At 38.7% G+C, this 26,275-nt stretch overlaps 1 protein-coding gene across 5 annotated transcripts in view; it reads right to left on the bottom strand.

Moving 5' to 3' along the window:
* Positions 1-9,567, bottom strand: part of bcas3 (BCAS3 microtubule associated cell migration factor) — a 521,508-nt gene extending 511,941 nt beyond the window's left edge. For 3 of the 5 annotated variants that reach the window (XM_030152118.1, XM_030152121.1, XM_030152122.1), the window contains exons 1-5: positions 9,462-9,567; positions 5,445-5,537; positions 5,066-5,120; positions 4,472-4,547; positions 2,484-2,590 (exon numbers count right to left, since the gene is read on the bottom strand). In XM_030152118.1, the coding sequence (XP_030007978.1) occupies positions 2,484-2,590; positions 4,472-4,547; positions 5,066-5,120; positions 5,445-5,515 (309 nt within the window). In that variant the 5' untranslated portion in view covers positions 5,516-5,537; positions 9,462-9,567. Of the gene's footprint in view, positions 1-2,483; positions 2,591-4,471; positions 4,548-5,065; positions 5,121-5,444; positions 5,538-9,450 lie in introns of all 5 variants that reach the window. The other 2 variants (XM_030152119.1, XM_030152120.1) reach the window with 2 other exon arrangements.
* Between the last annotated feature and the right edge of the window lie 16,708 nt (positions 9,568-26,275).

Here is a 26,275-nt window from a genome sequence, read left to right as displayed (position 1 = left end):
CGCTTTGCTCTGGACGAACAAAGCAACATGGCCTGCAGCGAGCTGTAATTCCTATACACTGAGGTAATTCTTTCCTTGCCCTTGACAGACAAAGGGCCTGTAATTTATTACATATTAAAATCTAACTGGCATCCCATTGTGAAGCAATAGGGGTTTTTCATGTGTGACCTAGAAATGGTTTGAAATGACTGATTTTGTGTAGTTTCTTCCGGTTTACTTGTCAACAGTGGCTGAGGCCACATTGAAGAGTCACTGCTGTGTGTCCTAGTGTACATCGACTAAACAAAGGCAGCCATATTTAAGTTTTCACGGTTTTCCTTCAGATTTAGTTGAGAAGAAGACATGGGTGGTCGCAATTCCTGGAGATGAGGAGCCGAACTTCAGAATCCAATCAGGAGGTACGTTGGTGTGTAACAGGTGTCCTGAACACCGGCGTTTCTGGGAAGAGGATTACCAAGGAAACATCAGCGGTATTCTGAAGGGAATCAAGGGGTTAAAAGTCCCGACCCAACCTGTGACTAAACACATTGTCTACACAGTAACTCACATTTAATGGCTTTATTTTTAGCTAAAACACACATCATCAATAAACCTCTAATATGTGCTGCTCAATGACATCTGTGGGCAGATAAACAGAGGTGAAGCTCACTTCACAATAAAAAAAACAGCTGTGAATCAACCACGATCAAATTAGATAATAATCATTAAATGTCCTGCAAATTATTTTCATCCATGAATCCTTTTATTATTTTCATCCTTTCATTTTTTACACTTCCTGCCTGCTACCCACCCGCATTTCGTTTAATTTTACCCATGCCCATGAAAATTCTTTTTTTTTTTCCCCCAATCTGTCCCCGCATGTTTTTGCAGGTTACCTGTCAGAGAACTCTGGTGTTTTCCCTACTTTTAACCTCTTGATTCCCTTCATAATATCACTGATGTTTCCTTGGTAATCCTCTTCCCAGAAATGCCGGTGTTCAGGACACCTGTTACATACCAACGTACTTCCTGATTGGATTCTGAAGTTCGGCCCCTCATCTCCATGAACTGCGACGACCAATTTCTTCTTCTCAACTAAATCTGAAGGAAAACTGTGAAAACTTAAAGGTACTGGAGACTTTTGTGACCAATTTTTCATCAGATCTGTCAAACCTCAGTCATATCCTCAGTATCACAAATCTGTAAGTCTGTCTGTCATTACTCACCTGAATCTCTTGCATTACGGTGAACAATTTCTTAGTGCCATCCACCAGAAACAGACCATATGTTTACAAACAGAGTCAGGAGTTAACTCGGGCATCTTCGAAACTTTGTCGCGACATGCATTGTGGGAAATGCCAGTTCGCTCTGCTGTCTGGCAGCGGCAGCTGCTACAGACACGAAGTGGAAATGGCAGGAGCTCCCTTCCCTCTATGCATATTCCTCCAGCCGTTTCCACATTTCAGCCGTTTCCACATCGTGTTTGTTTCATCCATATAATATCATATGGTCACACTGCCTGCGGCAGTGCAAGCCTTCGCCTCCCACAATGCACGTTGCGACAAAATTCTGAAGATGCCCGGGTTCTCTCCCGACTCTGTTTGTAAACACATGGTTTGATTATGGTGGATCACACTAAGAAACTGTTCTCTGTTATGCAAGAGATTCAGGTGAGTAATGACAGACAGACTTACAGATTCATGATACTGAGGATATGACTGAGGTTTGACAGATTTGATGAAAAGTTGGTCACAAAAGTCTCCCACACCTTTAAATATAGTTGCCTTGGTTTATTCGATGTACACTGGGGCACACAGCAGTGACACTTCGATGTGGCCTCAGCCACTGTTGACAAGTAAACTGGAAGAAACGATACACAAAGTCAGTCAGTTCAAACCATTTCCGGGTCATGCGTGAAAAACCCCTATTGTCCAAGAAGTCCCTCTTTTTAACAGCAGGTGTGTTTCTCCTTCAAACCAGAAATGTGGACATTGTTATTTACCAAGAAGGATCTGTGTCTCTACCCTTGCAGAATGTGAACCTGGATTATTTGTTTCAAACTTTAGTAAAACCCACAAACAAGATGCATGTTCTGAAAACCATATATTCATCACCAAAGAGTCCTCATGTCTTGGTTTGGGTCAGTTTTACACTGGTTTCTTACTGTAAACACTCATACATCTCACTCATTCCTTCACAAATGACAATACTGGCAGACCAATTCCTCCCCCCACATGCTTCTTATTAGTGCTTTTTTTTTTTTTTTTTTTTTTTTTTTTAGATTTATACAATATAACTTAAAATTGGTACACTAATCCTTGTTTTCAGTGGTTATGGCCTGGCCTGGGATCAATAAGGACTCATCCATCTAAATTATGCCAGGAATAAACTAGCTTTAGTTTGGTATCGCATTTGTGCTTTGTTAACCTGTTATGTTTTTTTTTCCATAATCCCTGTTATAGACATAGTGGACTTGCTGTGAATGTAGACATTTAGATACTTACAGATATGCTCCAGATCTGCATCCCATCAGTGTAGCCAATCATGAGGCAGAGCGGTGGGTCAGTAGTACCACTATGCATCTCCATAAACTCTGGGTTACGAGCTGTGTCTGTATGGAGGATAAAGTTTTAATTAGGGCATACATGTACCTGCTAACATACAGTACCATTTCTTAAAGAATGGACATTAAAAAAAGGACTTTACCAATGACTGTGCATGTTTAAGCCAATAACGACAATCATCTTACACGTTCAATTAGCAATGGTAATTTTCCCCCAAAAAAATAGAATCATGTTTTAGCTTTGGGATATTCTGCTAGATTCTCCAAAGCTAAAAAGTTTTAATTGCAGGTGATACCCAGATATCTGCTAGAATATACAATAAATGTGAAAGGTTGCTAAATGGACCAAATATATGTAATTATTTTGTCAGTGGCTACCGTCACAGTCCTGTGGCACAAAATATGGGTTTGTCTCTTCCCACAGACCAATCACATGTTTGCATTTGTACTAGAGCCAATCACAGGTACTGTTCCCTGAACTCATTCTCCTCTTGTTGCCACAGTACTGTGGTGATATATAGCGTATACTTCAGTGCATTCTTTTGTGCATTTTGCTACCACAGTACTGTGGCAATTGATGGAAGAAATGACAAATTAGTGATAGTATAATAGGAAGTATTGTTCTAAATACGCTATATGTTGTTTTATGGTGTTCTTTGCTCTGGAGGCTGGAGAGGGTGGGCGGAGCTACAGGTTAGATAGATGCAGCAGTGTGATGTGTGACTTCTCAGTTCTGTGTCAGTTCTGTGTTAGTTCTGTGTCAGTTGAGCGCTGTGGTCCTGTGGAATTCTGCACTCTGAACGTTGTCTCAGTGGCTGATTTATATTAATGTCAGGTTTACCTACCAGCGCTGTGCATCCACTCACCCGACCCCCTGTTTGAAAATCTTTAGAAAAAAAAAAAAAAAAAAGTCTACTCTAACCGGTAATTAAACCTGAGTTTTCTGCATTGTAGGCCAGTATGTTACAGAGTGAGCTAAACGTCTGCTGTGTCTCAGGTCGACCTATTCGCTATCTGATTACCTCAGTACTTTTCAGGATGTAAGTTACCAGTCTGCATGTGATATAACAAGGGCGCTGATTGGCTCTGTGGTAATAGACAAGCCGATATTTTGTACCACAGTACTGTGTCAATAGCCACTTCAAATTATTTTCTCTGTTTATCCAAATATCTTCACTGCACATTTTCAGGAGGAAATTACAAGGAATTCAAGTTAAAATTAAAGTCTCTAAATAAGCCTAAAACTTCACTTTCAATGGACTCTATGCACAGCCCCACTACTTCCTGAACTTCAGGTGGGTTCTTTATTTCCTGTCTTTCACTATTGGACACACTGATTAATCCAGGTGTGTCTAATTAATCAGTGGTCACAACAAGAAGCAGCAGACACCCCTGGATTAATCAGTGTGTCCAATAGTGAAAGACAGGAAGTAAAGGACCCACCTGAAGTTCAGGAAGTAGTGGAGCTGTGCATAGAACCCATTGTTGACACAGCGGTTTTGTAACACTTGAAGGATAAAATTCAGAGATTATGCGAAAGTGCAAAAAACTTAAAGTCAACATTATTTCTTCACCATCCTTGACTCCAAGTCTGAATGGAAGTAAATACAAATAGTGGCACTCTGGCTGATGTGACTGACTCTAGAAGTTTAGCACTACCTGTTCTAATGTGCTCTGCCTTCTGTAAGTTCTTGCTGCAATAAAATCTTTTGTAGGCATAACTGCAGATTGAGGTTTTCCTTTAACACGTTTACTTTGAGGAGAGTAAAGTAACTTTACATTCACTTGTGACATATAATGTCACATTTAAACATGGATTTAGATTGATCTGGTCTTATATCCTTGCATCTATTTTAGGAATTCATTCCTGTCATTCCAGGAATCAAACTCTTGTTTCAAATGTTTAAGATTATACAGACAGTTTCTTACCATTGATGTCAGCTTTCTCATACCGAACCCAGATGACTTTCTCTTTTTCATCAGTTGGAGGAGCCCCAGTATATGCCTGTCATTTGAAAAACAGAGAAAAGACATAAGTGGCATCTTGGTTAAATTTAATGTTAGTTAGTGATGCTTTTTAGTATTCATATTCAATCTGTTCTATCTGTATGTCCTAAGACTGTCAATTCAGTCAAACTTAGAAATGAATTTTGACAAATCATTTCAACAATGAATATGCTGGCAATGAAGAAGTAGTCTTTCAAACTGCTGCTGGAAAAGCTGGAATCTAATCCAGAAACCACTCTACTTATTAAACACAAATTAAACTTGAGGGATAATGGAGTTGTGAGCATGTATTTCTTTTACAATGTATTGTTCTATAATATTTACCACAGTTCGTCAGCACTACAACAGGCTAAACAGATAGATCTGACCAAGTGAGAAATGAACCTGACATGACACGGAAACGCTCACTTGTACATAAATGTTAATAACTTGTAGAACCTGCACATACCTGTGCACACAAACAGAAAATTTTAAAAATGCATGTATCTATAAATAGTTCATATTGTCTGAAGTTACCTGGGGAACCACATCCTGCAAGAATGTCACCACACTTTCCATGTAAGACTGCTCCCTGTGACAGTAACAAAACAAAACAAAAAAACAAAGCATCTTTTAGTGCATTTATGTAAAATGCTCTGTCAAATGCTGTGTCTATGGGAGTAGGTTAGTTATTGTTAAACTTTATTTTTGAAAATGGCATATTAACAGTATAATTTGAGATGCATGGTGTTCAGAGTAGGTGTATTTATCTTGTATTTAATCTACTATCCACATCAGAAGGAAATTATCTTAAATAATTTGAGAGACACTGCAAAACATACAATATAAATCTATTGAACATAAGTTTTGAAAGCTTAAAAAAAACTACTTATAAAATGAAGATTTCAGCTCGTACGTTGCAGCTTGTGCTCGTACTATAACCCCTCCAGCACAGCGACTTGGTCTGCGTGGAGAGTCCGATGCCATTTTGTCTCCGTTTTTTTATATCCTGAGAAAATACAAAGACATATTTCATTATGACAGCTGAATAACAAAAAAAACTTGGATGATCAGATTCTTTCTTTTGTGCTTGTACTAAACACTTACATTCTATATGTAATGTATATATTATTATTCTATCAAAGATCTGAAACAGAGGAACATAAGAACAAAAATCAGTTGTGAGATTCTAAAATCAGAACTATATTTAAACAATTTTTCACTGACTATGCCCAGATAGTCTTTCAACATACTGTAGATGTATGATGAAGTAAAACCTACAAACTAGCACGTTGCTGATATGTAGGTAGACAACCATGACACATAAAACTGAGATGTTCTCAGGTTTGTGTTTTTGAAGAAGTTTTTCAAGCTGCAGTTTTTCTGCATCCGTACCTCTCAGGTGTTTGAGGGAAAACAAAAAGTGATGAATGAATTAAATCCTTAACACTTAAAAAATGTTTGACTTAAGGACTGTCCTAAGGCTGTAGGTCTGGATGAAAAAAAAAGAGAAATTGCAATTATTGTGGCCAATTTTGCAATTTGAGCCCTTTGCTTGGTTATCTTACATTTTCCAACTTTAAACAATCAATCCTCATCAAACCCACATTGGACCTTGCAAACCTCTGTCTCGTGTTCAGGTAACAGAACAGGCTGACATCCCTTTTCCAGTAAGTGTGCAGTTCTAGACTTCATCCAGTGACAATGTCGGGCTGATACTCAGAGCATCCTCATCAGCTTCGACACCACCAACAAGAGAATATCAGATCAGAGTCAAGCCAGGGTTATACTGCATAGGCAAATGTGACGCAGTAAATCCATCACATTTTGTGCCATCTTTCTTGCTCCCCACAAAAGTCAAATGCATATATTCAAGAAAAAAAAAACAAAAATTCTCAGAGACAGACCAGTTAAGATAATATTTACAAACTATCAGTGCTGGCAGATGGTGGCCAGTATTAACTGCTAACCTGTAGGAACAGTGGGTAAAAGGCTATTCAGCTTCTAAACTGGATACAGACTACGAAGGAACAGCTCAAAAGAAACAACTGTAACCAGACCATTTCCTCTTGGAATAATAAAGTGTTCTAAATTTGAATATGGTTTTATGTTGTCTTGTTGAATATGAACGGGCATCCCTGGAAAAACAGTTGCCTTGAAGGCAGTGTGTTGCTCCACAGCACGGGTCACCAACCCTTGTCCTCAAAAGCTACCATCCTGCATGTTTTAGATGTTTCCCTCTTTCAGCACACCTGACGGTCATTATCAGACTTCTGCAGAGCTTGATGACAGGCTTATCATTTGAATCAGGTGTGTTGGAAGAGGGATACATCTAAAACAGGCAGGATAGTAGCTCTGGAGGACCAGGGTTGGTGACCCCTGCTCCACAGTCGCAATCTCTTTTCAGCATTAATGATGAATCATACAAGTGTCAACAACCTTGACAAAAGACACCGACACATCCCAAGACCATAAACAAGTCCTGGTTTCTGTACTTGTCGCTGGTCTTTTTTGTCTTAGGTTCAGACCACACAACACTCATTCATCAACGCCTGACAAAAGTATTTTTAGCTCAGAAAAGTTTGAAATGACATTTGTTGCTGTAACTCTGTGCTGATATGTTTGGTAAAAGGTTTGCAAAGGTAATTCAGAGCCCATATGGTTCTATGAGCTTTAGATGATGGACAGTAGGCCACCTTCTGAGGGGTTGAAGATCACAGTGTTCAGCTTAGGCTTGCAAAATGACTCTTAACACACTGAAATACATTCAGATTCTTGAATCTTTTTCCCTTCTATTCTGCACCATAGAGGCTGAAAGGCCCGTCCTGTCTTCAAGGTGCATTGTTTTTAACTATTGCAATAACATTTTCATCAGTTGATCCTTGGCCCTTCTTTTATCCTAAAGAGCTAGACCTTTCTTAGATGCTGCTTTTGTACCAAATCACAATTACAACCACATGACAACTATTTTAACACACTACTGACCATAAATTGCCACTGTCCCAAAGTTGTTGTTGTTTTTTGTTTTTTTGTTTTTTTTACATGCGTTTCAACCTGAATGTTACTTTTACCACTAAAATGAAGTTAAGCTGATGAAACATATTGTGGCCATCTTATCTACGATGTCCTGCAACTCAAACTCTTTTTTTTTCCAGCAAAGAATGTTTTCTTACACAAGGCTGTAATTACTTCACAAGCTAGAAATTGGGACAATTAATCTGAGCTGATAACATTTTTGCCTATACCATCCACCCCAAAGTGAAGGATATACATTTGAAAAGTAAAAGAATGTATCAACAGAATCTAAATTTATAGTCGGGGATGTGTGCAGATGTGTCATAAGGAGAGTGGTGTAGCTAAGTTGCGTAATCATCATATCAATACACAGACTGAAGCTGCATTACTGTGACACAACCACTTAAAGAAATACATATCGGCTAAAATTTCCTTAGGGGGTCAAATGAGTGTCCATTTTTGTCAAAAAAAAAAAGTTGTCATAAATGCATAGAAGTGTGTGTAAATAATGCTAATCCATTTGTGCACAGACTACTGATATTCTCTGACAGTGGAAGCTCTATTTTCATAAATATTGGATTTGGAATAGAACGTGTATGTGAAAACTTTTGCTGGTGGACGGACGTGACATTACCCATGATGCTCTGGTCAGTCCCAGTACTTTATTAGGAATAAACTTACAGACTTACTATTGATAATTGTGCTCTTCTTCATAAATGTTGGTATTGTGGATCTAAAACAATCCCAGCTGACATAAAAACACTAAATGTGTCAGTGGACGGATGTGACATGGTTGTTGTGGATCCCATCATACTGATGCTCTGCAGCCATGTCAGCGTTTACACTAATGATCCCTGTGCAAAAACTAGGAGCACTATTATTTATTGGATAGTTTATCATCACACTAAAGAGGAAAGAACAATATAGAATTTTTATTTCTTTATAAAAATGCTTATTATTGTAAAACTGTTGATGTAAACAGTGCTGTGTGCCATTCTTCATGTATGTATTGGTGGAACAGAAGCAGGATGGATCAGCACCATACTCCAGATTGAACCTGTACAAATAAAACATGTGATATGTGGGATAGAATCTTATAAGAAAAATTGGGGAATCTAAAAGACTAGAATATTTGTTTTTCAGGTCAATTCAGTTCAAATAGAACTTGTCCATTTGTGACATGAAAATATAGCATTAATTGTGATGAAATTGGACATTTTTGAGCTGAAAACATAGTTCATATGAGCATCAACATGTTGAACAGAACTGAAATCCTGTCCATTTGCAGAACTGTCATTTACCAACACAAAGTTCCTTTGGGGATTCCCTTAGATTGATTTCTTGTGCACAAAGACACAAATAAGACCTCTAAGCACATTTTAGCCGATATCAATAAACCTACTGTCTTACTGGAAAAGGAACAGACAACATTGGGCACCACTGCCTATTAAAGAAATATATAGATGGCAGCTTAGTGAAGACACACTCAGCTATCATCTCTATCATATCAGGGCTTGCACGTCCCCTAACAAAGCATGTGTGGATTGTTGCGATATCAACGAACCAACGCTCATGCAACGATGTATACAACTGCAGCAGCACAGGCTAGAAGCTATAGAAGCTGTTAGCGTTTCCATGGCTTGAGATGAGCCTCTGCAACGTGCCACAATGAAAACCCTAATATTAGATCACCTATTCTGCACTACTATCAAACAGCAACACATATGTGAGGGCAATGTGTGACAGCTGTCAGCTCAACACAAAACCGTTAAGTATTGGGTAGCTGAGGACACACTGAAGCTATCTGAGCTAGCTAGCCATAGCTGATAAAAACTCCTTTAGTGATAACACGCCACAGAGAATTAGGTAACGCAAAAGGTGAGCTTGTCATGTAAAGATGACATTCCTCCATACTTACGAACCGAGGGGTTGAACTCTCACAGTCGCCAAGCTTGTGAACTTAAGAGGTGGTCTGAGGAGATCTCCTCAAAAACACAAACAGACTAGATTTGCGGAAGTGTTTTGTAATTGAAAGCCAATCAGAACGCAACTTCGCTTTCCTAAAGCCAATAAACAGGCTGCAAAGGCGGGCCTTAAGAACACGTCAGCTTTTAGAAACAAATTGGTTACCCTGCAGCAGACTAAATAAATAAATAAATACCCTCCAGCAGACTTAGGTCAGAGACATAGCAATTAAACGCAGTAAAGAAATTAAAAAAGCAATTAATGCAAAGGAATAAGAACTTATGGAAAATTTGAAAACTTTACTGGAAGTAGTACATCTTTCAGATAATGACAGATTGAAATTAATACAATTACAGGACGAAATTGATAAACTATGTACAGATGCTGCTAAAGGAGCTTTCATACGTGCAAAATGGGTAGAAAATGGGAAAAACACACACACACACACACACACACACACACACACATATATATATATATATATATATATATATATATATATATTTATTTTTTTTTTTTTTTTTTTTTTTTTTTTCATTGGAAAAACGCAACTGCAGTAGAAATAATCTGTGAACTTTGAAAATTGTTGATAATATTAGCACCGGTCCTAAAGAAATAGCAGACTATGCAGGATCATTCTATAAAAAATTATATGAATCTAATTTTGACTCCCAGTCCTGTGAAACTTTTTTAGGTAGTATTCAAAACCATATTCCCACTATTTCAGACTGATTCAAAACAGACTGTGAAAGACCTTTTTCAGTTATTGAATTTGTTGAAGCCTTGAAACATATGAAATTTGGAAAATCCCCTGGAATTGATGACCTGCCCTAACAGTTTTACTTCTGTTTTTGGAACCTTACTGAAGCCCCTCTTATGGGAACGTATAGAGAATGTATTAATAAAGGGGAAATGACAACAACTATGAAACAAGGTCTAATTAGCTTGATATCAAAACCTAATAAAGATCCTCTATCAGTTGAAAATTGGAGACCAATTACCCTTTTGAATGCAGATTACAAATTACTGGCACTTGTATATGACAAACGTTTCAAAAGAAATCTTGAAGAAATTAGAAATGAAACTCAGTCTGCTTCATGTCCAATCGCCACATTAGTAACAATATAAGACTGATTTTTGGTTTACTTCATTATTCAGAATCTGTGGAGTCAGAAGCAGTTGTTTTACTTGACTTTTACAAATCATTGGATACAGTGGAAAACCTGTTTAAATATAAAATCTTAAAATTATTTGTATTTGGGGAAAATTTTAGACATTTTAGACAATTTTTCAGACATTAAAATGTTTTACAAGGACATCAATAGCAGTTTAATGATTTATCCCAACACCTCGCAGAGATTTCCAGCTAATCAATCTGTACGTCAAGGTTGTCCAATTTCTCCCTTTTTAGTTTTAATTGTTGTATAATTACTTCTTTAACCTCATAAGACCCAGGAAATGTCAGCAAAGTACAAGCTTTTTTGTTTTTTTATTAATAAGTGCCTCTATTGGAAACATCATGATGCAACAGTTTGTTCAGATGCAGTTTTTAAAATTTTTATGGAATGTCCTTTGTGGTGGACAGTTTTCTTTCTTTTTTTTTTTTTGTATAAAGTTGTGAAAGTCTTGTCCACAAATGTGGACAGAAAACCTGTAGCTGAGTCTTAGGAGGTTAAAGGTCCTGAATTCTCCCATAATACGTGGCTTATCTATTTTTCAAAGGGAAATCCATATCACTCAACTAGCTGACGATACAGTTTTGATTTTAAAGAACAAACATCAAACTGAATCTAGTACACAAATAATTAATGAGTTTTCCAATGCTTCAGGGTTGCATCTTAATATTAAAAAATGTGAAATGATAAGTTTGACTGAGTCAGATGACAATATCATTTGCAACATTTCCGTGAAAAAAAAAACAGTAAAATACTTGGGTATTGAAGTAACTAAAGATATGATCTCCAGGCAAAAACTTAACTTTATCCCTAGACTTAAGAAGACAAAAATATTATGAAGATGTGGCTGCAAAGGGATTTGTCTATATTTGGGAGAATTCTTTTGACCCAGGCTGAAGGTATTCCAGGACTTGTTTACCCTGCTCTATCAATGTTTGTTCAGGATTGTCGTGCCTGCCACCAGATGTTAGTCTGGCTTTGTCTGTCTTGTGTGTTTGTCTGTCACTTCCTGTTTTATTTTGTTAAGTTCTCCTCGTGTGTCATGTCTGGTGTCTTTGCTTCCTGTCCCTAATTGTGTCCACCTGTGTGATTACCTGTCCCCGCCCTGATTTGTTCCACCTGTGTCTCTTTGTCTTCCCTCCCTCTTGTGTATTTAAGCACTGTGTTTTCCCTTGCTCATTGCTAGTTCGTATTTTCCTTGTGAGATACTTACCAGTGTTTTTTGGCTCCTGTCTGCCTGCCTGTGTTTGACCTGGTTTGCCATCTCTGTTTTTTGCCTGTTTGCCTAACTCCTGTCTGTGCTTCTGCCTCCAACTGACTGAATGTGTGTTCGACCTTATCGCCTGTTTAACGGTACGTGAGCTAGCCTGTTCCATATGTCCTGTTGCCTTTCCGTCTGCCTGTCCGTGTATGACCTGGTTCTGCCACTGACCTCCCTCTGCTTTTCCCTAGTCGGATTCCTGACATGCTTTACCGATCCGGACTGTGGGTTTTCGTCTCCGGTCCGATTTACTATCCCCGAGAAGAACCCGGGACTCTGTGTTCTCAAGATTTTGTTCATATTCATTATCAGAGAACTGTCAGTGAACTTTGCGTTTAATAAACACTGTGAACTTTTACGTCTGTCTCTGGGTCGTGCATGTGGGTTCAGTTTACGTACTCAGTCCATTACAAGGATGCAACATCCAAAGAAATCAATTGAATCCTTACCAACTTTGCCTGGAAAAATAAGCACCATCATCTAAAAAGATACTCTCAGGGCCTAGGGATCAAGGTGGATTCGAACTTTTGAATTTTTCTGATTTGAACAACATGTTTAAAATAAACTGGATTAAGGAATGTCTCACAACACCAAACTCCATGGGGTACTTGACCCCAAATAATATTTTTAGACGTTTGGGTGGTCTTTCTTTTCTTCTGACCTGCAACTTTGATGACACAAAATTACCTGCAAAGTTGTCTAAGTTTTACCAGCAAGCTCTCTTGGCAAATTATGTTATCATTTTTTCCTCTCATAAGACTATTATTTGGAATAATGGAGACATTTCTTTTTTGTTTTGTTTTTTAAATCTTTTTATTTCACACAAGAGAATCCTCCAGATACAGTACAAAGTCATACTGGGTCTCACTTTTTACAATTCTCCTTTGTGCATTCTTCCCACCTCCCATCCCTAAAGAAATAAATCAACTAAACACACAAAAGTAAAAGGCCAAAAATATACATGTCTACAGAAAAAAAAAATTATAATTTTTAAAAAATCATTATCATTCTCACAATAACATTAATAAGGGTAACAACATAAGCATGAGCATAATTATGCATGCTGTAACATAAATCGCAATAATAGGGCAATGTTCACGATCTACAAACTCAAACTTTCTCCATACCCGAAAGTAAAGGCAACCAAAATTCATTAAAGAGATGGCCCCGATTGTATTTATCCAACATCAGTTTTTCTAAAGGTAAAAAAGAAGACAGTTGATCATGGAAGATCTTAAAAGATGGAGGGGAATCATTCTTCCAAAATATAAGTATGCATTTCTTTGCGAAGTAAGTGATCAAAATTAGTATCCTGCATTTTTTATGATCTAACTGTAAATTATATGTGTCATTTAATAAATACAAACTGCTACTTAAATCAAATTGTAAATCCAAGACTGATTGAGTGAAAGAGTGAATTGAGTTCCAATAACTTTTTAAAAGGTCGCAGTCCCAGAACATGTGCATGAATGTCCCTTCCCTCTTTTTACATCGATAGCACACTGATGAGATATCCCTTGATATTCTATGCATTTTTATTGGAGTTAGGTAGATTTTGTGAATGAATTTAAAATTGGCTTCCTTAATTTTATTACTTGTAAAACAAAACTGAATTCTTTCACAGATGTTTAACCAGGCATTATCTTCTAATGTTCTGCCTAACTCCTTCTCCCAGATTTTTTTAACAGTTGGAAGGAAGACTGGTCCTCTCTTATCAGAATATTATAAAATTCACTCATCTTTCCTTTTATTGTGTCTGAGGATAGCAAAGTGTCCTCCAATTCAGATAATCCAAGACGTAACTTCTTTTCCTTAATAAGACTACTTGTGATGCTCCAAATTTGTAAATATTTTAAAAAGTGTTTATTAGAGATGTTAAATTCCGATCTTAGATCTTTCAATGATTTTAGCTGCATGTTCACATTTAACAAGTCTTTGAATTGTATTAAACCAGAGTTTGTCCACTGACATGTATTAACCCAAGTGATTTGAGTGTTTAGGTCTGGATTTTGAAAGATTGGAGAGTGTATAGAGCTACAAGAGATGATTCCATTTTTTTTCCTACAGTCTTTCCAAGTTTTCAAGGTATTGATTACAGAAAAACATTTGTCCATATTTGTTATCTTCTCAAAATGATTTATAAATAGGAGGGAAATAAGAGGCAGAGGTTCGAATGGTTTTGATTCCATCTGGATCCACAAGGATTCTTGTCTTCCCATTGACCATGAAATCAGATTCCTTATTTGGGCTGTAAAATGGAGACATTTCTGTTGGGAAGAAATCTATTTTCAGTGAAAATTGGTTTGATAAAGGTGTTATTTATGTGTGTGATCTCTTTGACAACAATGGTTGAATGCTTAGTTATGAACATTTTCTTCTCATTGATTCTTCTCCCATAAAAAATAAGGAAGTCAGTCAGGTTACAAAAGCTATCCCTCATGGTCTGCGCTTTCTTATGAAAAGTCATCTCCAATGTGAAGAAGTGATAAGAATAGAGTCACATTTAATGATTAATGGTACTGGCATTTTGGATTCTAATAAACATTCTTAGAAATATATAAGAAACACATTCTATGAAAGGTGGAAAATAACTCCAAGAGGGAAAGCTTTTCAGGACAATGTCTTTTCATGTATTGGATGGCGAAGAGCATGGCTGTTACCATACAAATACTGCATCAACAAGAAGATAAGACAGATTCATGTCAAGATTTTACACAGTATTTTTAGCACTAATGCATATCTTTCTAAATTTTTAGATCTAGAAATTAAATGTAACTCATGTAATAATGAGCCTGAAACTTTACTACACTTATCCTATCAGTGCAACCGCTCTATTACCCTCTGGACTAAATTGGAAAGATATATATTGTGTAAAGTCAAACACCCCATTGTAATTGATAGTAAGCCTGTTATTACATGTTTCATTCACCAAGAGAGCAGCACTGAGTACACTGTTAACTTATTTATAATGTTTGGTAAATTCCATATCCATAACTGTTTATGTGTCAGCTTTATCGAAGCAAATGTGTCGCATCAGAGACTGAAAGGTTGTATTTTGCAATAAGTTTTTTTGAATGGTTGTATTTCATAATTTGAATTTTTTTATGGTTGAATTATTTTTTTTTAATGGTTGTATTTCACAATTTGATTTTTTTGATGATTTTTTTTTTTTTAATTGTTGAATTTTTACACATAGAGTTTCATATTCTGAATTCAATTATTTAAAAAAAAAATTATTTCAATATTCTCAAATACAATATGTTACAAATTCACGTGACGCTCAGGAAGTGGCGCAGGCGCGGTGATTCACACATGAAACGGTTGAATATAGATAGCCTATGAATTTCACAAAATCACCCCCCGTTTTTGCCTAAAAAACTTAGTTTCACCATTATCTCCTGCCTGTGTGTCTGTGTGTGTGTGTGTGTGTGTGGCAGCTTCCAGCGCGATGACGTAGGCACGTCCGGCTGCGCTCCAGTTAAAGCCTTCCCCAGGTGAGTTGTTGTAGAGCTGAGCTCTGCCAATAAAAGTTCATTAAAGTTATTATTCATGACTTAAAGAAGGCCAAACTCCTGTAACGTGTTGTTTGTAATATCCGACTCATCCTATAATAATTATGTTGAGTTTTCAGTTTGCTAATGTTAAATTTTTAATGAGTTTAGCATCCTTAGCTAACGCTAGCATGGGAAGTTAGCCCTCATGCTACCCTCTGAATGTGCTGCTGGTTAATGCTGAAATTTTGGCCGATTTCCAAACGGTTTGATTTGTTGAAAACATCACACATGTAGGTATGATACTAGATGCTTTGGCGTTTTAAAAAGATGTCGGCTTTAAAACTGAATCCAAATTCTATGTAATGTTTCCAACACACAATGTCCTGACAGAATCGTTGTGGGATAAAATACGGACCTTGTAAAATTTGGACCTAGTTGGAATTTGGGCATGCGCGAGCGCAGCCTTACCGGATGTCAGGTTCAGCGACCCCTAACCCAGCCTAAAAGCGCGCAATTCTACTCGCAAGGTACTTATTTCATAAGCCTCGCTGAACCTGACATCCGGTAAGGCTGCGCTCGCGCATGCGCAAATTCCAAATAGGTCCAAATTTTACAAGGTCCGTATTTTATGCCACACCGTAAATGATGGCGGACCTCTGTGGCGCTTATGGATGTTCTAACGAGTGGAACATAAACACCAGATCTGCTGGAATCACCTTTCACAGGTAAGGTGTAAGGAAGGAATACATTTGAGTGAGTAGGTTGGTAGTGATATAAATCAAGACTGGACTGACAGAAACCCTCTGCTCCGCATCCGGGCTCTACCAGCTCAATTTACTTTATGATACATACTAATCTGCCTTGGCGGAGGTCTGCGCTCTCCGAGTGTTTTTCTAGTTTCAATCGTTTTTCAATGGTTGATTGCATAATGCACCAAATTATAAAATTTTCTTTAAAAAAAAAAGTGCTACAGTCACATTTTGCAATAACTGTTGCAATACGTAATAAGTTATTACCTCCGCCAAGGAGGTTATGTTTTTGCCAGGGTTTGTTTGTTTGTTTGTCTGTCTGTTTGTCTGTCCGTTAGTGTGCAACATAACACAAAAAGTTATGGACAGATTTGGATGAAATTTTCAGGGTTTGTTGGAAATGGGATAAGGAAGAAATGATTAAATTTTGGTGGTGATCGGGGGTGGGGGGGCCCACGGGGGGGCCCATTTCCAACAAACCCTGAAAATTTCATCAAAATCTGTCCATAACTTTTTGAGTTATGTTGCACACTAACGGACAGAGAAACAGACAGACAAACAAACAAACCCTGGCAAAAACATAACCTCCTTGGCGTGGGGGGGCCCACGGGGGGGGCCACTGATTAGTCTTGGCGGAGGTCTGCGCTCTCCGAGTGCTTCTAGTTACAAAATGCAGCAAAGTTTATTACAAAATACGTTCAAGAATTTTATTACCAAATGCAGTGATATTACATAATGAGGTGAAAAATTATTACATTATTACATATTGCACTGTTATTACATAATGTGGAGCTACAATCCCACAGCTGCTTACAAGTGAGATAAAACTGAGGTTAAAATGCAATGGTATTTATCTATATTCTGCCTCTTGGTAAAAAAAAAAAAAAAAGAAAAACAGACCTTAGGTTGCAGTCATTGATCTGTTAGAATACAGCATTTAATAGATGGCAATTAATGGATGTATTCAATATGAAGGCCTATGGATTATGGACTAACCCTTTATGTGAATGGTGAACATTCTTTTTTGTTGTAGACAATTTTTTTTCTATCTCTGGAGACCTTTCTCACATTTCTAAGGTTTTCCAAAGACAGTTGTTTGAAAAGATAGGTAGAAAGGTGTAAATAACCAATGTCTATGATTCATATAACTTTGTAAGTATTGGATAACTACTTAATGCCACACGTTTCTAAACTTTTTTTCTGTCTGCATGTTTAGGAATTAAGTACTTCCAGATGCTTAATACTTTTCTTAAATTTTGTATTATGTTTCTTATTTTTAGCAGCACCATCAAGGACCACAAAAGCTTAGAGGAAAGCTGTAGAGAGCCTGCCGGTGGATTGACCTCAGCATTTCCATGAGGCTGACCCTCAGACTAATGTTGCAAGTATTTACATGTGATAATTCTCAAACACATGAGAGCATCAAGGCCCTGGTCACATTCAAACCTCCATCACAGTTGCTTTCTGCCACTCATTTTAGACCCACTCAAATCCACTTGAGCATCAATTTAAACCTACTGTAATTGTTGAATATGTGTTTCTGACACTAAGACGCTCATACCCAAGGTGCCCACAGTGGGACTGAGGGATGAAATGAGGCATGTGAGCCAGCAGTGGAAGTGAGGAGGTAGAAACATCAATCAATATTTTCCTCCCTTTTTCCATTAGGACCACAGTTCTGCTTTAGGTGATTCTCCCACTGCTCTGAAGGCCAGACTTATTGAAGCTCTGGTTAGAGTGGACAGTCTGAAGAACAGCATGATCCAGGAGCGAAGGATGAAGAAGAGTATGGATGATCCCGTGGAGGATCTGAGGGACAGAACCTCATATATGATGAGCTGAAAAACAGACTGGAATGATCCTCTGGTCAAATGGAATACTGATTTGAATATTTCATATAGGTTCTTAATGTTTATACTCAGTTAGACTCCTCCTTCCTTATTATTCAAAGGGGTTTTACCAGTTAGTTTATGCTAACTTCATTTCAGAAGTTAGCATAGAGAGAGTTCACCCTTTTGCTCCACCTTCATTGTCTGAAGGCAGATGTTTACTGGACACAGTCTGTCCATCTTCCTCTGCTCCATCCATCCCCACACATTACTGCAGTATTCTTCATGTTGCCTACTTGTTAAATACATGAACTACTTTAGTCCTACAGATTAGGTTTTGTCACAGACAGTCAAAAATAAAGCTCATATCAAATCATCACACCACATTACGCATTCTGATGCATTTTAAGGTTTCATATATTCCATTTTTTATTTATTTTTTATAAAGGTGAGGAAAGCAACACGGGGCAACACGGTGGTGCAGTGGATAGCACTCATGCCTCACAGCAAGAAGGTCCTGGCTTCGATTCCAACACCAGTCAACGGGGGTGGGACCTTACAGTGTGGAGTTTGCATGTTCTCCCCGTGTCTGTGTGGGTTCTCTCTGGTACTCTGGCTCCTCCCATCATCCAAACACATGCACTGATAGGTTAACTGGTTAATCTAAATTGCCCATAGGTGTGAATGTGACAGTGATTATTTGTCTCTATCTGTTCAGCCCTGTGATGAACTGGTCACATGTCCAGGGTGAACCCCGCCTTTGCCCATAAATAGCTGGGTTAGGCTCCAAGCGACCCCCGTGACCCTAGTGAGGATAAAGCGGGTTCAGAAAATGAATGAATGAATGAATGAAAGCAGCAGAGCAGGTGATTGGCTAGGTCCAATTAGGACAAACTCCCAAGGTGTCAGTATTAGCGCATGTTGTCCAGGAAGAGATTGACACAGAGGATGTAATTTTGCTCAGGGAACATATTGAAGAAACAGGATTTGGCATTGATAACCACCATTCACACCTACTGAGATGAGTACCTATGTTTCTCCAAATTAGGCTGCACCACTTTGACTGTAACAGTGACTTCAGGAATCAATTTATTGAACAACTTCAATGATAAATTGAAGGAAGTTACATCAAATAACACATTTAAAAGGTCAATAAAAAAAATGTTAAGAAAATATGACAAAAGTATTAGTTCAAATGTGTTACAGTATGATCAGTTTGATGTAAAACACTGTCATGAAATGGACAGAGTTTATTTCTGATGTGAGCAGCATTTTATGTTTTGTGCAGGCTTAGTCAGAATTTATTTGGTTATGTATAAGGTTTGTTAGGCTTATAGGAGCTGACATGGGAATGTATGGTTAGTAAAAATATAAGGTAAGGGGGAGGGAGTAAATAAGTTGAACTTCATCCTGCTCCTTTTTGAATAGGTTTTTTTAACATTGATTTTTCTTGTACTGGTTTTAAATGTTGATATTCGAAATAAACAATCAATCAAAGCTGTGCAAAACAGTTCTGTTTTCAGGGGTTTCAGCTTCCATAGGCCTGATTAATGAAAGGCAGCTCTGGTAAACATTCTTGTAAATTTGTAAATATTTTCTAGGGGGATTCTTTATGTTCTTGCACTCATCTCAAATATGTCAAAGTTATAATAAGGCAGTGATTATAGCAATATTAATTATGATTTTGGTTATAATAATAGTCAAATTATAATAGCACTATTTGTGATAGTGATAATAGTATTTTTATGATAATAATAATCAAATGCAATATATACCCTGAAAGCAATTCTTTAAAATAAAGACCTGAACACACCTTGACATTTTCTGAGTTCCTTTTGTTCTATTTATGTCTGTATCTGTCTATCTGTCCTCCATGTCTGACATTTGTAACAAACAACCCGTGTAAATATATGTTAACAATTGAGCGATTGATGATCCCTCTAATAGTGCAAACCAACACCTCTTTCCTCTACAGACTCAATGCACAGTGGCAGTGAGTAGCACTGTGCTACGATGGGCACCCTGTAGGCACGTTACTCTAATGGGCAGCAGCAGTGCATATATATGTCTGTGGCTTGATATGACAAAAAATTGTAAACTGTGCTGTTCTAAATTTTAAAAAAGTATATGTCTATGGCACTGCCATCTGAGCGTCACATGATATCTGGTGCGACGCATGATTGGGTGAAAGTTAGATCGAGTGGGTCGGTACTGTGTTGGTTTTGCCTGGTCAAGATGTTATGTCGAATTTTTTTAGGTTGAATTTTTTTAGATTGAATTTGAAACATTGTATTTGAGAATATTGAATTTTTATTTATTTATTTATTTATTTTGAGTAATTGAATTCAGAATATGAAACTGTAAAAATTCAACAATTAAAAAAAAAAATTCAACTATAAAAAACATCAAATTATGAAATACAACCATTAAAAAAATAACTACAAAATACAATCTCTGATGGCACACTTTGCATTGATATCTGTGTCTCATTGTTGGTGAAAATAACTCAATGACTGAACTCCGCCCACATCGTTGCGGGGCCAAACCCACTTCCTGTCTGACATCTGGCTCCTCCTGGGCCCCGCCCCTCTCCGGTGTCAGGCAGCAAACCAGCGCTTAAGTTTGATTGACAGCTAGTTGACCGTTTCATCTCGGGAGGGGGGCAGGACACTTGTAATTTTGATTGGGTGTAAATTTAGACCAGTTCAACTAAATGACCAATCAGCTTTGTGTTCTTATATTATTGACCCTCGGTGACCCACCCGTAGGCCGCGAGCACCGTGTTGGAGACGTGTGGACTAGTTCTATTTTTAGAACAGGCCTACCGATTCGCGTGGCCCCTTTGGACGCGCGTGCACCGGGTTGATCCACACTGTTGGCGCGGAAGCCCAGCGCATTTTCTCTGCACTACCAGCACTGGTGAGTGTGCTGCAGACGGCCTGCAGGCTTTAAACACATTTGGAGACCACAGGTGAACATGGAGGCACACACGAACAAGTTTGGACACAGCACACCTGACGCGCGTGCACCGGGTTGGTGAGCCCGCATTAGGTCCACACCGGCCCATACCCTCATAGTATTATAAGGAGGACGGACCCGACCGAGACCCCCCCAAACACACACACACACACACACACACACACAGCATTTGAAACATGCGCGTGCATCCCCGTTGCCAGGTTACTGGACAGAATGTAAAGAGTGGACGGTTCTTCTTCTTCCCTTTTCCATGTGAGCTAGCCACAGTAGTAGCAGTGTAGGACAGTACTGTACTAAGCTAACAGACAAAACACTTAAAAAACACCGGAAAAAAGTCAGCCACAGACGAAAAACTTCAGGACCAGGACCAAGACCAGACAGCGTCGAAGAACCAGGACCAGGACCCGGATCCGGACCCGGACCGACCGGGAGGAAGTTTTCCGCCATGGCAAAGGTAAGAACAACAGTCCTTTTATACCAGTCATGTCACCTAGATAACACTGAGAACAGGATGAAAACAGGACAAACTAATGGAAACCTGTGTCAGACTGGATCAGATTACCAAACCGGTACGCACAAAACATGCTAATATCTGTTTGTTTACTCTACTTAACCAGGAAATATGAAGACCACAGAAGGGTACCTGTAGTTTAAATAACAATATGCAGGTCTGATGGGTAGTTTGAGTAATCAGAGTAGCACACTTAAAGTTTCAAATGACAATATGCAGGTCTGATGGGTAGTTTAAGTAATCAGAGTACCACACCTATAGTTTTAAATAACCATATGCAGGTCTGATGAGTATTTTAAGTAATCAGAGTAGCACACATATAGTTTTAAATACCAATATGCAGATCTGATGAGTATTTTAAGTAATCAGAGTAGCACACCTATAGTTTTAAATACCAATATGCAGGTCTGATGAGTATTTTAAGTAATCAGAGTAGCACACCTATAGTTTTAAATACCAATATGCAGATCTGATGAGTATTTTAAGTAATCAGAGTAGCACACCTATAGTTTTAAATACCAATATGCAGGTCTGATGAGTATTTTAAGTAATCAGAGTAGCACACATATAGTTTTAAATACCAATATGCAGGTCTGATGAGTATTTTAAGTAATCAGAGTACCACACCTATAGTTTTAAATAACCATATGCAGGTCTGATGAGTATTTTAAGTAATCAGAGTAGCACACATGTAGTTTTAAATACCAATATGCAGATCTGCTGAGTATTTTAAGTAATCAGAGTAGCACACCTATAGTTTTAAATACCAATATGCAGGTCTGATGAGTATTTTAAGTAATCAGAGTAGCACACCTATAGTTTTAAATAACCAAATGCAGGTCTGATGAGTATTTTAAGTAATCAGAGTAGCACACATATAGTTTTAAATACCAATATGCAGATCTGCTGAGTATTTTAAGTAATCAGAGTAGCACACATATAGTTTTAAATACCAATATGCAGGTCTGATGAGTATTTTAAGTAATCAGAGTAGCACACCTATAGTTTTAAATACCAATATGCAGATCTGATGAGTATTTTAAGTAATCAGAGTAGCACACCTATAGTTTTAAATACCAATATGCAGGTCTGATGAGTATTTTAAGTAATCAGAGTAGCACACCTATAGTTTTAAATACCAATATGCAGGTCTGATGAGTATTTTAAGTAATCAGAGTAGCACACCTATAGTTTTAAATACCAATATGCAGGTCTGATGAGTATTTTAAGTAATCAGAGTAGCACACCTATAGTTTTAAATACCAATATGCAGGTCTGATGAGTATTTTAAGTAATCAGAGTAGCACACCTATAGTTTTAAATACCAATATGCACGTCTGATGGGTAGTTTTAGTAATCAGAGTAGTGTACCTACATTTTTAAATAACCATATGCAGGTCTGATGGGTAGTTTTAGTAACTTTTTAGTAAGTTTAGTAATTTCTTAGTAAGTTTTAGTGATTACTAAAACTACCCATCAGATCTGCATTTGGTTATTTAAGACTATAGGTGTGCTACTCTGATTACTAAAAATATCTATCAACCTGTATACAAAATTACTCAATTTACCCAAATAATACTCTAAAGAAAAGTAAAACTGATAAAAAAAAATAGAGATTTATTAAATAATCAGGCAAGTCTGAGATAAAACTAAGACTGATATTAGGATAAACTGAAGTAAATTTATGTAAATAACACTTACAGCAGGTGTAAAAGTGATGAAAAACTGATGTAAACCTTGTCGTATTATTTAATCAAACTCAAAATAAGGCTGACATTGAATAAAATCTGAGGTATATTTAGAAGAATAATTAATGGTACATGAAACTAAGACAAACACCACAGCAAAAATCACCCAAAATCACTGAATTTATTAATTAATTTTTAATTAATTTATTACTTTTGTTCCACATTCAATTTGTTGTGAATCCGTTCTTTATTCCAAAATCCATTTCCTCTAACTGTGCAGCAGTACAACAGGACAGATCAAAAATCACAATGAGTCATTTGTATGAAAAAGTGTGAAAAGGTTGAATACTGACTTGATTTGTGTGTTTTCCAGACCCTGCGAGGTTGGACCCGGCCCCTGCTTCGTTGGCCTCAGGCTCTGTCACCCATTCCTGAGGAGACCCCTGCCTCCGGCTGTCCAGCGCAGAGCCGCATCCCACGACCCATACGCTCTTTCCTGCGGTGTCTGCGCTCCAGCCGCAAGTACCAGGAGTACGTCCGAAGCAGAGCGGCGAACGCCCACCTTCAGCCTCCGGCTGTCCCCAGGACCCCGGCGCCCCCCCGCCTTCCGCCACCGGCTGTCCCAAGGACCCCGGCGCCCCCCCGCCTTCCGCCTCTGGCTGTCCCAAGGACCCCGGCACCCCCCCACCTCCCGCCTCCGGCTGTCCCGAGGACCCCAGCGGCCCCCCACCTCCTGCCTCCGGCTGTTCGGAGGACCCTGGCGAACCCCCGCCTTCCGCCTCCGGCTGTTCGGAGGACCCAGGTGGCCCCCTGCCCCCAGCCTCCGGCTGTGCCAAGGACCCCGGCGGCCCCCCGCCTTCCGCCTTTGGCTGTCCCGAGGACCCCGGTGGCCCCCCGCCTTCCGCCTCCGGCTGTACGGAGGACCCTGGCGAAACCCCGCCTTCCGCCTCCGGCTGTTCGGACGACCCAGGTGGCCCCCTGCCCCCCGCCTCCGGCTGTGCCCAGGACCCTGGTGGCCCCCCACCTTCCACCTCTGGCTGTCCCGAGGACCCCGGCGGCCCCCCGCCTTCCGCCTCCGGCTGTACGGAGGACCCTGGCGAACCCCCGCCTTCCGCCTACGGCTGTTCGCAGGACCCAGGTGGCCCCCTGCCCCCCACCTCCAGCTGTGCCCAGGACCCCAGCGGCCCCCCACCTTCCACCTCTGGCTGTCCCAAGGACCCCGGCGGACCCCCGCCTTGCGCCTTTGGCTGTATGGAGGCCCTGAGTGCCCAGGATGGAGCAGCACCCCCCTGCCCGCCACCCATTGGTGGCCCTCCGTCTCTTTTCTTTTACCGTCTCTCTCTCTCTCTTTTTTTCTTTCTCTCTCTTTCTCTTGTTCTTTCTCTCTTTCGTTCTTTTTCTCTCTTTCGTTCGTTCTTTCTTTCTTTCTCTCTTTCTTTCTCTTTTTCTTTCTTTCTTTCTCTTTCTCTTTCTATCTCTTTCTCTCTCTTTCTTTCTCTCTTTCGTTCTTTCTTTCTCTCTCTGTGTTTCTTTCTCTCTCTCTCTCTCTCTTGCTTTCTTTCTTTCTCTCTCGCTCATTCTCTCTTTCTTTCTCTTTTTCTTTCTCTCTCTTTCTTTCTTTCTTTCTCTCTCTCTTTCTTTCTCTCTCTCTCGCTTACTCTTTCTTTCTCTCTCTCTCTTTCTTTCTCTCTTTCTTTCTTTCTCTTTCTTTCTTTCTCTCTCTTTCTTGCTCTCTCTTTCTTTCTTTCTTTCTTTCTCTCTCTCTCTCTTTCTTGCTCTCTTTCTTTCTTTCTCTCTCTTTCTTTCTCTCTTTCTCTCTCTCTCTCTCTTTCTTGCTCTCTCTCTTTCTCTCTCCCTCTTTTTCTCTCTCTTTCTTTCTCTCTTACTCTCTTTCTCTCTTTCTTTCTCTCTCTTTCTCTTTCTTTCTTTCTCTCTCTCTTTCTTTCTTTTTCTTTCTCTTTCTTTCTCTCCTTCATTCTTTCTCTTTCTTTCTTTCTCTCTCTCTCTCTCTTGCTTTCTTTCTTTCTATCTTTCTTTCTTTCTCTCTCTTTCTTTCTCTCTCTCTTTCTTTCTCTCTTTCTCTTTTTCTTTCTCTCTCTCTTTTTTGCTCTTTCTCTTTCTTGCTCTCCCTCTTTTTCTCTCTCCCTTTTTCTCTCTCTCTCTTTCTTTCTTTCTTTCTTTCTCTCTCTGTCTCTCTCTCTTTCTTTCTTTCTCTCTCTCTCTCTCTCTCTTTCTTTCTTTCTTTGTCTCTCTCTCTTTCTTTCTTTCACCCCAACTGGTCAAGGCAGATGACCATCCTCCAGGAGTCTGGTTCTGCTCCAGCTTTTCTTCCTTGTTAGAAGGAAGTTTTTCCTGGCCACTCTCACACTAAGTGTTTGCTCCTGGAGGATTCTGTTGGGTTTCTGTAGATTAGCTCAAGAGTCTAGTTTACAACAAATTAATTTCATTTGGTCTGATTTGGTCTAATTTGATCTGATCTGATTTGATCTGATTTGGTCTAATTTGATCTGATTTGATCTGATTTGGTCTAATTTAATCTGATCTGATTTGATCTGATTTGGTCTAATTTGATCTGATTTGATCTGATTTGGTCTAATTTAATCTGATCTGATTTGATCTGATTTGGTCTAATTTGATCTGATTTGGTTTTATTTGATCTGATCTGATTTGATCTGATTTGGTCTAATTTGGTCTGATTTGATTTTATCTGATCTGATTTGGTCTAATTTGATTTGATACTTATTTCAATAAACTGCTTAAACTTCATCTTGTTCTTCTGTGTTTTGTTTGCTTGCTTTAATCGTACATGTCATTTCATGAGTGGATGGGACCTCACTGATCTCGTGCTTCGTAGTGGAAGATAGTGTTTAACCCTTAGCGCTCTGTCCATACTTTTCAGTTTGCCTTTATATAACACATCAAAATGGTAACCACATTTGTTATATATTTTTCAGCACTGTTTCACCTCCATGATATAATAATTCCTTTACACTTTACCTTATGTAACATATTGGACCCAATAATACCCAAAAATAGAATACAATTGGAAAAAACTCTATACTATTTATTCCACAGAAATTC

Source organism: Sphaeramia orbicularis, chromosome 13 (assembly GCF_902148855.1).
Source record: "Sphaeramia orbicularis chromosome 13, fSphaOr1.1, whole genome shotgun sequence".
NCBI lineage: Eukaryota > Metazoa > Chordata > Actinopteri > Kurtiformes > Apogonidae > Sphaeramia > Sphaeramia orbicularis.
Note: the sequence above shows the minus strand (reverse complement) of the source record. Positions and strands in the feature narration are given on the sequence as shown.